This window comes from Phyllobates terribilis, unplaced genomic scaffold (genome assembly GCF_046119375.1).
Source record: "Phyllobates terribilis strain yellow unplaced genomic scaffold, ASM4611937v1 Scaffold_11__3_contigs__length_659146591, whole genome shotgun sequence".
Taxonomy (NCBI): Eukaryota; Metazoa; Chordata; class Amphibia; order Anura; family Dendrobatidae; genus Phyllobates; species Phyllobates terribilis.
The window spans coordinates 103,390,546-103,407,128 of record NW_027362771.1 but is presented as its reverse complement, the minus strand read 5'-3'; the positions used below and the strand labels follow the sequence as shown (position 1 = coordinate 103,407,128).

The 16,583-nt window shown below is 40.2% G+C and overlaps 1 protein-coding gene across 1 annotated transcript in view; it reads left to right on the top strand.

Moving 5' to 3' along the window:
* CDHR2 (cadherin related family member 2) overlaps positions 1 to 12,398 on the top strand; it is a 436,943-nt gene extending 424,545 nt beyond the window's left edge. The window contains exons 28-32 of the mRNA XM_073651379.1: positions 913 to 1,037; positions 2,851 to 2,964; positions 7,495 to 7,566; positions 9,638 to 9,680; positions 9,837 to 12,398. Of these exons, the coding sequence (XP_073507480.1) occupies positions 913 to 1,037; positions 2,851 to 2,964; positions 7,495 to 7,566; positions 9,638 to 9,680; positions 9,837 to 9,983 (501 nt within the window). The 3' untranslated portion in view covers positions 9,984 to 12,398. The remainder of the gene's footprint in view (positions 1 to 912; positions 1,038 to 2,850; positions 2,965 to 7,494; positions 7,567 to 9,637; positions 9,681 to 9,836) is intronic.
* Positions 12,399 to 16,583: the final 4,185 nt, after the last annotated feature.

The following is a 16,583-nucleotide window of genomic DNA, read 5'->3' as shown; positions in this document are numbered from 1 at the left end:
AGGGAATAATGTGCTCCTTTCACCATATCCACTGACATTATTAAAACATTACTCTTTCTAAGTGTTATTTAAAATACATATTGTGATACATCCATCACATAATAATGTGTATATTTTTCACTATTAGTGTCTAAGAGCACTATTCCTCATCTCTTGGATTGCTGCAACAGTTGTGTTGATGCTGTGTCAGCAGTACACATCACCTAACATGTACACACTATCTCACTTGTACAGTTGTGTGAACTGCAGAGCTTCAACACAACTATTGCAGCAATAGAAGAATTGAGGAATAGTGCTCTCAATTAGACAGCAATATTGGAAAATCCACACATTAGAGACTTAATGCACAAGTTGTATTTTAATATTGTAGTTAGTGTTGGGTATTTCACATTATATGTTTTCAATAATGCCTAATAAAAATGATGTTTTAATAAGGCCAGTGGATATGTTGGAAGGAAGGAAACATGTTTCTGTCCATTTGGACTTTTGTATTTTAATTAGTTGCTGCAGTAGTAATGTATAGCCATAAGCGGCTTCATCAGGTACTAACAACTGGTTTCTGAGGGTAAGAGAAATTGGATCAACAGTGTGCAGTTGATTGTCAGGCTTACTTTTTAATAAATAAGTTTGTTTTTAATACTACTACTATTTGCTCAACGGTGCCAGTTTCATGTAACTCTTAAGTGTGTCACACTCATACCTTGCTGAAATAAAAAGCTCCTAGCAGCAAGGTGTTTTAAGGAATTCCAACCCTTTCGCCTTAGTAGTGCCAGTTGTAAAGTCTTATCAACAGTGCAAGCCTCACGCCATGTTACTGCCAACAACCACAACAAAAATCTATACATTTTTCTAATTGGATTGAATGCAATACACGTTTTTTAAAAGGTGAAATTATATTGTTTACATCAACAGGGATCTGAAGAGTCTTTAATACAAGATGATAATAAGAAGTTTTTGGGAATAATTGCTGGCCTAGCTGCATTAATAGTTTTGGTTATCATCATTATGATTTCTACCATAGTCTGCATGAGGAAAAGGTAAATCCACTAGGTCATTATTATATATTTATCTGTGTATAATTTGTTAATGTAACGTTCTGACTACTCTGGTATCATGGCTTCTGTTATCGCTGGAACCTTGAATATTATAAAAGATTTTCCCCCAGCCACTTGGGAAGAGAGATAGTGTTGCCATAAATTGAAACACTTAAACTGCATTTACGCTGAAAATTGTTGTGTTCTTTAAAGCCCTCATTTCGCTATAATCGTTCACAGTAAACAGGCTGCCAATCATCCGATATATAAGCAAAAATGCTTGTTCATCAGGTGAACAACCTTGACCAACCATCGTGTGAACAATCTTGACCAACCATCAGGTGAACAACATTGACCAACCATCAGGTCAACAACATTGACCAACCGGTGAACAATCTTGACCTTTTGTACCTGCGCTGCCAACAACAATGGCAGCCTATGCGCACTGAACGATCTACAGATCTGTCTGTGTAAACAGGCTATTAAATAACCGCCAGTTGGTAAATGTTTACCAATGGCGGTCATTTAGTGCTGGCAGTTGGTCCATGTAAACTGATCCTTACAGGTTTTTTTTACGTTAGGGGAAAGACAATCCCCATGTACAATGCTAGGATGTCATGATTTATAATAAATGGCCTTTGACTTCCAAGGGTTACATATCATGTGCGGCAAGTATGTATACATGGGTACTTTCGTCTTTCTCTTAAGGTAGATATAGAAACATCCCAGTAGGGATTTGGCAGCAATCCCACTAATCAGACTCTCTGAGATCAAAGATTTATGGTAGATCCAGTTTATATACAATTTATATGTATACTAGGGAAAACGATTTGTGACAATGATGCCCACAAAAAAAAAGTACAAACAACTGGTCAAAGCACAAAGCAGTAGGTTCTGGGTCTATGGGCCCAATTCATCATTTGTGGTTTATTTTAAGTCACTTTCTTTTTTCCCTGATATTTTTTGTGTCAAGTTTGTCAAACTTCCATATGAGTTTCATGAATTTTGCACAGTTAAAAATGGTTTTACTTTCTGTCTTTAACTGTTTTTGCGACTTTCTAACGAAAAAATTCACACGTTTTGTCAAATGACGCAAAAATTGTGCAAAAAAATGTCATACATAGAATCACTATGTGGGGTGGGAATGGGGAACTAGAGTACATTTGCAACAAATTTTGCATCTTTTTGAAAAGTCACAAATGATGAATAAGGTGAAAACATCTGCAAAACCTAAACCTTGCCTGCAGTGACGAACTAAAAATAAAAACAGGCAAACACGTGAAAATGTATAAAATAGACTTAATAAAAGCATAATTTTGAAAAGTCACAAATGATAAATGAGTTTAAAACAGCTGTAAATTCTAGATCTTGCCCATAATGGCAAGCTAAAAAAAACAAACAGGTGAACACGTACAAAATAGGCTTCAAAAAAAGGCCCCAATTTAAAGATTTAAAAAAAAAAAAACAGGCACAAATGCAATAATGAATTGGATCCTATGTATTTCACTATGCAGGTAGCTTAATAACAGAAATGTCTGCGGGTCTAAGAACTTTTTTGAACTTCTGTATTCTAGGATTATTGGTGTTCTGGGGTAAAAAAAAATAATTTTCTTTTATACGTTTATTCACTTTTTCTTTTATGCCTTACATAACATTTGGAATTTAAAGCAGATTTCTCCCCAAAATATGTAAATTAAGTTGCATACTCAGTCATACCTTTGTGTTTTTTTGGCAATTAGTGCACTTAAATAGAGCGGCATCTTATAGTGAGAAAAAAACCCACTTTTAACAAATTATTCTTTTTTTTATTTAACAGCCACTCACGAAAGGTACGAGCTATTAGTGCTTCTAAAGCAGCAAAGGCCTTACCTGGGGAAATTACACAAGGTGTAGAAGCCATACCTGGGACCAATAGATTTAATGCTGAAGGGTGAGTAAGCCTAAAAGTACTTGTGTCAGCTGTCTGTGAAGAAACATAAAATCTTCCGTAAAGGCTTTTAGTATATTAGAAATGTAAATTGCAGGTTGCATACAGATTTCAAAATCTTGTCAGGTCTCATATTTCTCTTCCGGTATGTTTTTCGTTACATGCTCTCTAATGCAGTCACAGACACCTTGCCTCAGCTGAGACCACCAGCAGTAATGTGAAGACCACGTAATTGCTGTAATTGCTTACTATAAATTTCAGGGGGAGTGGTTTGCAAATACCAGCAGGATTTATTATATTTTTAAAGGATTTTGTCAGTAAAATGCTTCATTATTAATGTCACATACTTGTTATGGTGCTACATATTTTTCTTTTGATTATCGCTAATGCATACTCTCAACTATCCCAGATCCAGTTGGACAGTCCCAAATTTGGGGAGTAGTCCTGCTGTCCTAGAAGGTTGAGTTATGTCATAACTTCATTGGTATCTATGACTTCAGGACACAGATACAATTGAATATAATGGTGAACCAAAGAGCAGTCAGATGATTGCTCCATTATTCTGTCTGGATATAGACTGCGGGACCTTCATGGACCTTGAGGTGACATGACATTTTCAGGAAACCTGACTGGGCATCAGAGACCAGCTCAGTAGCAGAAGAGCAGGGATGTGACAGGACACACAAGCAAATGGGGTGTTTGTGTGGCTGTGTGGGTGCCGATATGGGGACTTCATACTGTATGCGTGGGGGGCATTGTACTGTGTGGGGAAGGCACTGTGGGTGCATCATAATATGTGGCGTGAGAGACTGTGGGGGCATTATACTATGTGTGGTGTCACTGAGGGGTATCATACTATGAGGAGCATACTTTTGGGGCATCATATTGTGTGGAGGGCTGTGGATGTGGAGAACATCATACTGTGTATGCATTGGTACTGTGGGGTATAGTACAGGTTGGGGTGCATCAGACTGTGTGTGGGAGGGGTATACTGTGGTGGGTAGTATACTGAGTAAGGATATGTTTTCGAGACATCCTACTATATGGGGGATACTGCGGGGACATCATATTGAGTGTACGGCATCATACTGTATGGGGGTAGAGACTGAAGAACCTACAAGGATTAAGGAAGTGACAGGGCACACAGTCAAGAGGAATGCTTCTGTGGGATGCACTAAGGGGACTTTATACTGGGGGGCATAATGTTTTAGTGGGGTACTGCATGGACATTATTCTGTGATGGAGGGCTGTGAGGGGCATCATACTGTGTGGGGGGACTGTGGAGGCATCATAATGTTTGGGGGCAATATTGGGAAATAGTACTGTATTGGGCACTAGGAAAGGGACCATAGTGAATGTGGGGGCATTATAAGGTGCTTCATATTATGTGGGGGGCTGTTGGGCATTAAACAGTGCGGGGGTGGACTTGGGATATCATACTGTGTGGGGTAAAATGTGGAAACATCATACTGTGTGTGTGGGGACTGTGAGGAGCATTATACACTTTGGACAGAATCTACTGTGGGGGAAATATATTCTGGGAACATAAGTCTGTGTGGGGTATAGCACGGTGGGAGGCAATATATTGTGTGGGGGGAATGTACTGTGTGCTCCTTCACACTGTCTGTGTGGAAGGCACCATGGCAGCATCATACTGCATGTGTGACTGTCATGGCTTGACTCCGGGGCTGATCCGGTGACCTCTAGCTGTGGATCGGTTTCCCTCTCTGTTGGACCACAGCCTGTTTTGTCTCTTGTCTTTCTTTTGATTGGCTGTTTTGCTTCTGTGCAATTGTTTTTCGCTTCTTTCTTTGGTTTGTCTTATCACATCTTGGGAGGAGCTATTTATACTCTCCTGGCACATGAAGTCTTTGCTAGCTATATTCCTTTGTTTTTCTTCTGTCTTTATTGTATGATTGTGTGAATACGTCCTTTGCCCTGTGTCTCACCCTTTGTCTATGTGCAGTATGTCCTGTTGCTTTATTTTTTGGTTACACTCTTTGTTTAGTTGATGGTGCAGTTAAGGACGCTCAGAGTCAGCTGACATTGAGTAAGGACACTATTGCGTCATTGTAGGATGCCAACCTCTGCGATCAGGCAGGGACAAATCAGGGTCAAGTTATGGATTTGCCTAGTCTGTATAGTAACCTGTGGTGTGCAGGTTTAACATCTCCCCTGATTTGTTCATCCCCGTTCAAGTGGTAGGGTTCAGTCATAACAGTGACTTTAAAAGTGCAGTTGTATTAGGGGGCCTGATATTGTGAAATATCCTATACGAGTCCATCCATGTTTCTACCAGTCTTCAAAATCGTACTTAGGACTAAGACGATAGGTACATCATTTGACGCATTTTGGATAGCAAATGATCCTTAGTCGTAGCATAACAGATGTAACAATAAGGCAGCCATGCATATGTCACCTGTTTATTACATCTATTATGCTACAATTAAGGATCATTTATGATCCGAAACACATCAAATGATGTACCTTTTGTCTTTGTCCTAAGTACCTTTTTTTATATATAATAAAGCCTTTCAAGATTTTATTACAGCTGGTGCTGGATTTTCTCTTTGCATTCTGGATACGTGCACCTGTGGATAGTGGGTGAGCTGGACTTGGTCTTTTCCCCTATTTCATTATTGTGTTGTTAGGTTCTCGCTGGCTGTTCCTTAATTTACATAGTCATTATAACAACAGGTTGGTGTCTGCCTCAAATCAAGGGGCACAACCAAGACCGGAAGTACTATATACTCGTATATCAAAAGAAAGTCTGTTGGTGGTTTCAGAGTAGGTCATCTTACCCATTTTTGTGTAGGTCATCTCACGAGGCTGGCTAAACCTGTTCCATTATACTGAATAGGCTAATGCTTGTGTTTTTTGTAAGAAGATGTATAAGTTCCTAGAACTGCTTCTGTGGAAATATCATGGTACAACATTTCAATGTTGTGACTGAAGTGTCTACATATAGTCTTTATGAATTGATTCCTTTTTAATAGCTTTTGACCTGAACCCCAATTTTTTATTAAAGCACCACTCCAGCATTTTTTTTATTTATTTCAGCAATGGCGTGGTGGCACTAATATAAGTTACCTGCCCCTAGTAAATACTTACCAGCTTACCAGCTGCCATCTTCATCTGTTCTCTGCACCGCTCTGGTCGTTTTCTGCAGTTTGTGACCTGCCAGATTGCTCTTGCATCTTCTGGAGTGTAAGGGACGAGACTGGCTGGCTTTTAATTCTTCGTCCCAAAACACCCTAATATAGGGGTCCCTGGGTGTGTGCACATGTTACTTATACAGTTTCTAACATCTTCAGATTATGTTCTGCCACGATTTGTGAGACACTAGGACCCTTTAGCGCCGCAATGAAAAAGACAGACAGGTTTGCAAAAATAACTCTTGTATACTAGATCTGGAACATATGTACAATGGGTAGCAGGAATAATGCTTAAGTTTTTCATCTGTACAGTATGACAGAGGTTCACACTTGACGGTTGCGGACAGCAGCACATTACTTGTGTAGAATGTTGCAAATGAGTAACAGGCTACACTGAGGGCCTCCATCTTCCCGGTACATGGCCACATGGGTCGATGTGTTGTGCTGTGACCGCTGCACCCAAACTGCACTCTGTCAACTGTGTAAGGGAACTCGCCCAGCTACAATCTTACAGACGTGTACCAGTCTGGCTCATCCTATATTTATTTACAAAGACCTCCATGTCTGGGTAACACTGAGACTTGCTTAAATTTCTCTACCTGTAGGTCCCCAACTTGCCTGCTATGAGGAGAGACTGCCACCACTGATACTTGCTTGCTGTAATTGTGCTACTTTGCAGGTCTGCTCTTCGCACATACACCCGATAATGACCAGAACTTTTCTCTAACTCAACCGAGACTAACTATAAAATTATTAACTAACCCCTTGTGCCCATCTACTTCTCCCCAACTATGGGCTGGCCCTCCAGTTGACCCTGTCCCCCCCTGTACACAGAAAAACTGCAGCCCACAAGGGTAAAAACACATAAAATCACAGGTCATATTAACTATACAGTCAGCTGTCTTCAGGCAGGGTGCTCAGACCTCTTCCCCACCTTTACAGGAGCGATGTGGAAGTCACTTCCCAATGTAAGTTTAGGAGAACCAGAAGGATACTTTCATAGACTTACTTTGAGAGCTTGTGACCATTACCTCTGACTTCTGGTCAGTCAGAAGTTGCATTCACAAGATGAGAGATTGGGACCGGAGCAGCATGAGGAACAGCTGGAGACAGTGGCTGGTAAGTATAAGACTAGGGGCAGGGAACTGGGAGTGCCACCACTCCAGCACTGAAATCTAAAAAAATTGCTTTAAAGGCTAAGGTGGTGGAAACAGACATGTAGCGGAATATTGGGAAACAGTGCTCAAGTAGATAGTAGAGTGTTGTGACCAAACTATATTAGAAAATGACCTTATTAAATACCACAATTCAATAATTTATAGTATTATGTTATAGTATATTAGCTATTGCATAATTCATTTCCTGCACTTCACTGCAGAGCCAACCCTATGCTGAATGCTGATATAGACCTGGGCTTCGATGTGTCAAGTTCTAGCAGTGACAGTGTCAGGTAAGACTTAGAATTGCTCTTATACAACAAATTCTGTTAAATCAGAAAGTTATTGAACAGTCCTATGTACTCTTTCTCCACAATGCACTTGTGATAATATTACGTAATCCTTTTTGGCTTCAGGTATGAGATTGTGTCCAAAATGTGGATGTGTTACCCATTGTAACCAACCAGCTCTTTCACTTGATGTCTTCACATATTTCTTTGGATGGAAACTTTGCTTTTTGGTTGATGTACACTCATTAAATTATAAATCATTATACTAAACTTATTTCTATAATCTTTGTTCCCTAAGAATTTGTGAGTAAACACCAGCCATATCAGAATCAGAATAATCCTAGTTGATAGGGAGAACTGTGGGTGTGGAAGGTTGGTGGGTTGGGGGCACTGTAAATTTAATGAAGAAGTTGTCATGAAAAAGATTTTTTTAAAGGCAACTTGTCTACCAGTAAAATACAGTCCAATGTGCAGGCACCTTGTTATAGAACTAGGGGAGCTGAGCAGATTGATATATAGTTTTGGGACAAAATATTCAGTATAACTTGTGTTTTCATCATTTAATCCTCTGCTCTTCCTGGGAATTTTTGGGTCCAGTATGCGGTCCTATCAGTAACTGACAGCTTTCTTTCTATAAGTGTGGACACAGAAATAACTGTCAATCACTGATATGACTGCCCACTGGATCGGAAATTCCAGAAAGCAAAGGATTAAATGATTAAAATCCGGAATATACTGAATATTTTCTCACAACACTATATATCAATCTGCTCAGCTCCTCCTGCTCTATAACATGATGCCTTATGATTGAACTGCATTTTTCTGGTGACAGGTTCCATTGAGGCTGTGTGCCCACGATGCGTATTTCATGCGTTTTTGGTGCGGAAATTTCCGCAGCGTAAACGCATGATAAACGCATGGTAATCCTCCTGCCATGGTCCCTTATGCAATTCTGCACTTTCAATGCCCATGCTGCGGATTTTTCCGCAGCGTTTATGCTGCGCTCAAAAATTCGCAGCATGTCCATTAATTTTGCGGAAGCGCATTCCGCCATTGACTTGCATTAGAACGCGCCAATAACGCAAGACTGCATCTGTACTTGCGTAATTGGCGCGTTCTAATGTGCGGATGGTACCCGGGTCTAGAGGAGAGAAGACTCTCCTCCACACCCAGGTACCATAGAAACTGTAAAAAAAAGAATAAAATAAAAAATAAAGATTATACTTACCTTCTGATGGCCCACGCTGCGCTCCTTCTCCTTTGCCGGCACATCGCGTTGAACTGTAGGGCCTGCGGTGACGTCACAGTCATGTGACGGTAGGTCCTTCAGTACACGGCATCGCGATATCCCGGCAGCCAGGAACGAGCGCAGCAGCACACCCCGGGCCATCAGAAGGTAAGTATAGGTTTATTTTTTTATTTTTAACCATTTAAAGGTCACACTATATAAATCCATTCTGTTTGCATGGATTTATATAGTGTGACCTAGTTGTCAAGCACTTTCCAGGTGATGCTAAAATCGCTTTGAAATCGCTTGTCAATCTGCATACGGAAATGCATGTGAATCCTCATGTATTACGCAGGAAAAACGCATGTACAATCCGCATGCGTTTTTTCTGCCAGGGAGATGCAGAAATGCTGCAGAAATTTTCTGCTTCATTTCTGCATCGTGGGCACATAGCCTTAAAGGTATTTAAACTCAGTGTTCCTTCCAAGAGAGATTCATTTCCCTGCAAATTGAATTTTCTCATAATTCTAGAATGTAAGTGGAGAAAGTAAAATTAGCATACTTTTATGGACTATACAAAGTGTGAATTCTATAGTAGGATTTATCACAAACCTACTTTTCTTTAGAAAAATGTAATTAATTAATTTTGTAATAAAATGTTGCCCTTGTTCCTATTTGAAAATGTGAATGTAAGAAAACACTAATATTTGTGTTTAATTGTCCCTTATTGGTTAAGAGAATGTTGGAGCCTATTAGTTTGTATAGATCTTTGGAACTATAGAAGATTATTGATATCTATTATCATTATGTAAACAATGTTGTCACACTATATACTATGTTTTACAGTATTAATTCTGGCTATGCAAATATACTTGAACAGAAAAATCAGGTGAGTCACATGATATATTAAAACATCCAATTATTACCTAATCTAGATCCTTTATGGATTTTGTCAATTTGTCCTTTACATTGGCAATCTGAAATATCTGTAAGAGCTATGTTTTATGTAAATGGGATCCTCAACATTTTTTTTTTCTTAATGTAGGACATCAAAGACGATACAAGTTTCTCTAAAGATAGCGGAAATTGGGAAGAGCCTCTGGTGGCTGCTCTTAATGAAAGAGAAAACATTACTTATGGCTCTAAACAGCACAACAGCAGTGAAAGAGCTCTAGACACCACTGACTTGTGATGTATCAATATAATAATCTAAACTCCATGCTACGCAGTATAAAACAATCAAAACATAATCCAGTTTTCAAACCACTTCATGCTGTGAAGAGACTGACAAATAGAAATACTGAGGAAACGGAAGGAAAATGTCTGTCGATGTCTGTGATCACTGCATAATCTCTCATATGTCCAGTTCTGAGAACATCCAATATACATATGCATGAGAATGATATTGGCAGAATACCTGGAATATGAACCACTGTACAAATGATTGTGTATGAATATTACTTCTAGCACTTTGTGAATACTTTGATTTTTACCATTACCATAAAAATAATTAAAGGAATAAATAATATGAAAATATTGGATTGGTCTTGGAAAGGGATAAAATTGCCGGTTGCAAATGGACATCAGAAATTACATGATGTACTCAGAGTTAGGATATGCTCACATGCACATATACACTTATAAGGCTGTTAGATCAGGTCAGAAGATCCTTGCTGTGTCCAGGTACTGCTGTCTGTACAGAGCAAATAAAACATTTGTGTGAATGTAGCCATAATCTTAAAGGGGTTATCCACTGTAGACAACCCCTACTCAATTGTGATTTTCCCCCGTATAAAATAATAACAAGCTATACTCACCTCTGGTGTTGGTGCTGGGTCTCCTGGGTCTTGCATGATGTTGTTATGCCATGTAAGCCCTGCAGCCAATCAGTGTCTGCTTCACTCTTATTTTCTACGGATGTAGCTGACATTTCGAGGAAGTCAGGGAGCATCAACAGCAGCTCTAACGTCTTCCGGATGTCAGTGTCGTCCGAAGGAAATGAGAGTGATGTGGCCCATTAGCTGCTGCTGATTGGCTACAGGGCTCACATGGCATAACAACATCACGTGAACCCCAGGAAGAGAGTATAGCCTGTTTTATTTTACATGAGAGAATTTAGCAATTGAGAAGTGGTTGTCCGAGTAGTGGACAACCCCTTTAATATACATGACAACTGAAACCTGAATAGTACTTTCAAAGTAGTTTCAGTCAAAAGGTTCTTATAACTAAATGGGTTCCCCACCTAAAGACATTTATGGCATATATGCTTTAAATACCAAAATGTCTTACAGTTATGATTTGGATGCCACCACTGGAACTCCATCCCTAAGAGACTTATTGCCCAGTGTCACATATTCTGACTGTCCTTGCCAGCTGTGCCATAGGGAGCCACATCGGAAAAAAACAAAGATAGTGGGCATCACTAATTATAATAAAGACTGGGTACAACCTACCTCGTAAAAAAAGGTAGAAAGCTATGCATAAATTGGTGCACACACACAAAAGATATTGATAGAAAAAGGCTTTATTGAAACACAAAGTGCAAAAAACTCATTAAAAACAATTAAAACACATATAGACATGGCTACATAACATGATAATGGACAGGGGTAGACACAATAGTCTTAGAATGAAATAAAATATAAGCAATAATTAGGATATGAATGCAATTATAATGTCAGTGAAATAAAAATTCACAGGACAGAGCTGTGGTAATTGGACTATCACAACCACAATAGATATTTTAACAATGATTTATGAATGTACAAGAATACAATTAATAGGAAAATGGTTCCAATATATAGTTTGGTGCAAGGATAATGAGTGAAATACTATGCACTATAAAAATCATGGACAAGAAAATAAGCCAGTTTGAGATAATATTTAGATAAAAACAAATCAATGTAACTGGTATATAGTCACGAGAAAAGATGTAGTGTTCTGTATATAATACTGGCAAGCCCATGTAAAGGAACCACCTTCATAGTCAATCATTTAAAGTTGACAAGGTACAGACAAGCATATAAGCAAAAGGAACATGATAAAAACATGTCATCAACGTCATATATGCACTGTATACGGTACTTCCTCCGTTTTGAAGTTCTAAACCTAACCAAGATCCAACGCTGGTCGCTATCAAAATATCTTCATCAGGGGAAGCCACTTCAGCCACATCAGCACCTTGATCCTTGGACTTTTCGCAAAACTTCCTCTATTCCGACTTCCAATTTACCTAATCTCTCCATAATGGACAAGTTGCTTTGACCTTTCCCTTATGTACTCTCCTTCCCGTCTATCTTGACTCCATTTTAGTTGTGTATACGTGTACCTCATGTCCTTTTAAAATAGAGGAATCAGGCTGTGTGTTTTTAGATTAGAAACGAAACTTTGATAACACACAGGAATGTGAAATTTAAGAAGTAGGAGCCACACCCAGACACTTAAGGTGGGTGTAGATGATACTAACTTCAGCCAATGAGATGCATATATTCTAATGCCAGCACGTATGCAAGAGATAAACTGGGACAATTATGTTGCTACAATGTATGTCCAGGAAATGCCTATAGTATAGAGTGACGATGATGAAATAAACAGTTCTGCTTTGATACTTAAGAGTGTCAGTGTGGCTCTCTCTTGTACATACTTGGTCTCTCTAATTAGAGCATACACAAAGTCTCCGAACGTCCCACACTAAGTGGCGATGACAAAACCCATTACTTCTGGGTTACAATATACTCACGTACATGTCAGGTTCCTTCTGGTCCAGCCTGGTGATGACACCACCTATTGTTGCTGACAACTGGTAAATCAATATTTGTGCTATCAGCCATCATGACAGTACATGATGCTCACAGCCTACCAGTTCATGTGACCACAACATGGCATATGTACTTACATCACATTTAGAGTATATACAAACAAGGCAGTAATAAAGTCCAAATACAACAGAACAGTATTTTGAAGAGCTATACACTTTCTTTATCTTTCAGGGGTTGTCCACTACTTTCACATCGATGCCCTATCCGTAGGATAGGGCATCAATGTATGATCGGCAGGGGTCCCGCAAGCCACACCCCCGCCATCAGCTGTTATCGGTGCCAGCAGCAGCGGCCGCCGACCGGAAGTCCTTACCTGCTGTGCTTGGCCGTCAAGTTGTAGTGGCCGGCACTTGTTACTGCACATCTGCCTCCCATTTAATTGAATGGGAGGCGGATGTGCAGTACCCCGCGGCGGCCACTACAACTTGACGGCCAAGCACTGCAGTTAATCACTTACGGCCGGCGGCGGCTGCCACCGGCACCGATAACAGCTGATCGGCGGGGTTGCAACTTGAGGGATCCCTGACGATCATACATTGATGCCCTATCTTATAGATAGGGCATCAATGTGAAAGTGGACAACTCCTTTAATTTACTTGATTTAAATAACAAGTCATTAAGGTCATTTTGTGATAACCTAAAATGATCTATTGTTTAAAACAAGCTTTCATGTTACTTGTAGAGATGAGTGAATTAATTCGCAGAACCCTAGTCAAGCAGATTAGTCAGTATTTCGTGGCAGCTGGACTGGTCACTCTTTCCTGACTGCATCCATGGCTGCTGTTTGGGTTAGCTGGCTTGGTACAACATCATTGTTGCAGCATGAAGCACACACAAGCCAGGCTGGGTATTCAAAGTAGGAGCCACGGATGCTGTCATGTACGAGGCAGTTCCCAAAGCTCCTGTCCATCAGCCATGAAATACTGACCTGGCTTCTAGACATTCACTCATCTCTAGTTGCATTTTTTTTTTACAATGTTTTTTTTCCATATCATTATCTGTATTAAAAAAGCAAAATGAGTATCCTTGCAATTTTCACACTAGCCAGTGGGATTACTTTAAGCTCATATGTTCTGTTTTTTATTAGAAGACTTCTCAGCAGTTTCATTATCATCACAGGCAGGATTACAATGACAGGTAATACCTCTATACACAGCTGATAACACAGGATCCACCAATCACAATAGGTAATGTAACCGCTGTCCCACTATAAAATGACCTCTTCACGCCTTCATTAGATGCTTCAATACTAAAAAATAAGGTCTGAGTCTGTTCATTGAGGGTAATTATAATGTATTGTTTCCTTAAACCACAGGAAGTATGAGTTTAAAAGACCACAGTTGCCAGTGTGAAAATTGCAAGAATTTTAGTTTTTAATAAAAATCATGATATGAAAAAAAAAACAATGCCAAAAATAAGAACACTGCATTTTACACAACAACCTTATTTATTTAAACAATAGGTAATTTACCAATGACACATTTCTCTCACGATGAACCGAATTGATCTCACAGTGGTCACCACAGTTCATGTGCCCAGTCTCGCTGCAGCAAGTCATTCTGCCCTGCTCATGCTGATGAGCTAATGTCGCACAAATGGATTATGACATGGGACACTATAGATTCTTGCCACTTAGGACAGGTGAGGAATATTGTTGTTTTTTATTTTTGCTTTTTTACAGGAGACAATAGCTTCAGGAGATTAGGTGTTACGTGAGTATAACTGTGCTTTTTATTTAAAATTAAATGTGTTAAACAAGGTGTGGACTTTTATTTCAAGTAAAGGATTTTTTTACCGGCTGTGTGTTTATTTACAAACTTTTACTATGCGGTTAGTAATGGGGACGTCTTATAGACACCTCTCTATTACTAACCCCTGGCTTTCATGGCATGGGGGCGTCTTATAGACGCCTCTCTATTATTAACCCCTGGCTTTCATGTCAGCTGCCTATGCAAGGCATACATGAACCCCAACTCTATTACCCCACCAAGGCAAGTGGGAAGAGCTGAGGCTAAGCACTAGATTTGGTGCATCTTATTGATGCGCCATTTCTGGGGCCGCTGAGGGCTGATGTTATTAGCCTTGGAGGGGGCCAGGATCCATGGCCCCTTCCCTGGCTACTAATATCAGTCCGCAGATTTCTTTTTAACCTTTGCTGGTTAGATTTTTTAGGGGAACCCTATGTCAATTTTATCCACACGTATGCTACACAGATGTCAAATATGGATGTCATATGGACGCAGACCATGTATCTCACCAGTACTGTTTTTTCCTGTACAGAAATCGCCAGGACGTGTGAAGTAGGCCTTATATAGTATTTAAAAACCTCTCTACTAGTGTGACATACAGTTATTTGAGTCTTGTATGCAGTCATTTCACAGTGATTTTAGTCATTTTAATCTTGTACAGATCTTTCTCTGATTACTATTGGCTATAAAGCTACAATAGTAAAATCAGGGTTTATTATAATCTTCATTACCTTTTCTGTTGATTTCACATAAACTATTATTTATTGTGTTTAGCTGATTGACATCTCTCCCTCCCCCCGCCACGTGAATATTTACCTCAGCATAGTTTTTAATGAGGAGAGGGCAGTAAGTGGCCATCAGACACCTCTGGCCGCTATTTATCATCTGGGAGAATAAAATGATTGGCGGTTGAATTCTACCTGCCCAATTCTCCTCTTCCTGCATGTCATCTGTTGGTGGAGAACCTGAAAGCCCAAATACACATTTACATACTAGACTGTTCCTGCCAAAATTTGTGGGTTTTGACAATTTCAAGCTAGTGTGTATAGCAGATTTTATAGGCTTCTTACCCAGCGATGATAGAAGACTGAAACCTTTTGACAGACTACTTTTAAAGTACTGTATATACTCGAGTATAAGCCAACCCGAATATAAGCCGAGGCACTTAATTTTACCACAAAAAAACTGGGAAAACTTATTGACTCGAGTATAAGCCTAGGGGGGGAATGCAGCAGCTACTGGTAAATTTCCCCATCTTGGTATGCATTGCCCCCTAATCCCCAATCCTGGAATGCCCTGGGCCCCTCATCCCCAATCCTGGAATGCCCTGGGCCCTTCATCCCCAATCCTGGTATGCATGGGCCCCTCATACCCAATCCTGGTATGCATGGCCCCCTCATCCTCAACCCTGGTATGCATGGCCCCATCATCCCCAATCCTGGTATACATGGCCCCCTCATCACCAATCCTGGTATGCATGGCACCCCTCATCCCCAATCCTGGTATGCATAGCACCCCTCATCCCCAATCCTGGTATGCATGGCACCCCTTGTCCCCAATCCTGGTATGCATGGTCCCCTCATCCCCAATCCTGGTATGCATGGCCCCCTCATCCCCAATCCTGGTATGCATGGGCCCCTCATCCCCAATTCTGGTATACATGGCCCCCATCACTGCACACATGAAAAAAATAAACTGTTAGAATCTATGTTGTTTTACTATCGGCCATCTTGTTGTGGTTTGCTGGCTTCTAGTCTTTTCCTCTGGTGCTGGGTGTCTTGGTCATGTGATCTCTGCACTCTTTATTACTCAGCACCTGTCTTCCATTCCCCGCTGGACATCAGTGTTGTTACGCTCGTGCTCTGGCTAAGTTGCCTTGTTAAGTTCTTTGTGCTTTGGACAATTGATATCCTGGGACTTCTTGTTCTACCTGTTTTGTTCCCTTTAATCTTTGTTTCTGCAACTAACTTTTCTGTTAGGAGGTCTCCTGTTTTAGCTCCCAGTCCTTAGATCTTTTAGGGACCCCTTTCCCCTTCCTACAAGTCTTCATTTGAGTTCAGTCCAGGAGTTTCGGTGGGGCTATTCACAAGGAATAGGGCACCCACCCCAGTGTAGGGTTAAGCTTAAGCTGAGTCTCAGTGCAGGGACAGCTTTTCGCTCCTATTCCTTAGTTCTAAGTTGCAGAACATAACAGTATGTCCAGCCCCGTTTAAAAAAATAAATACC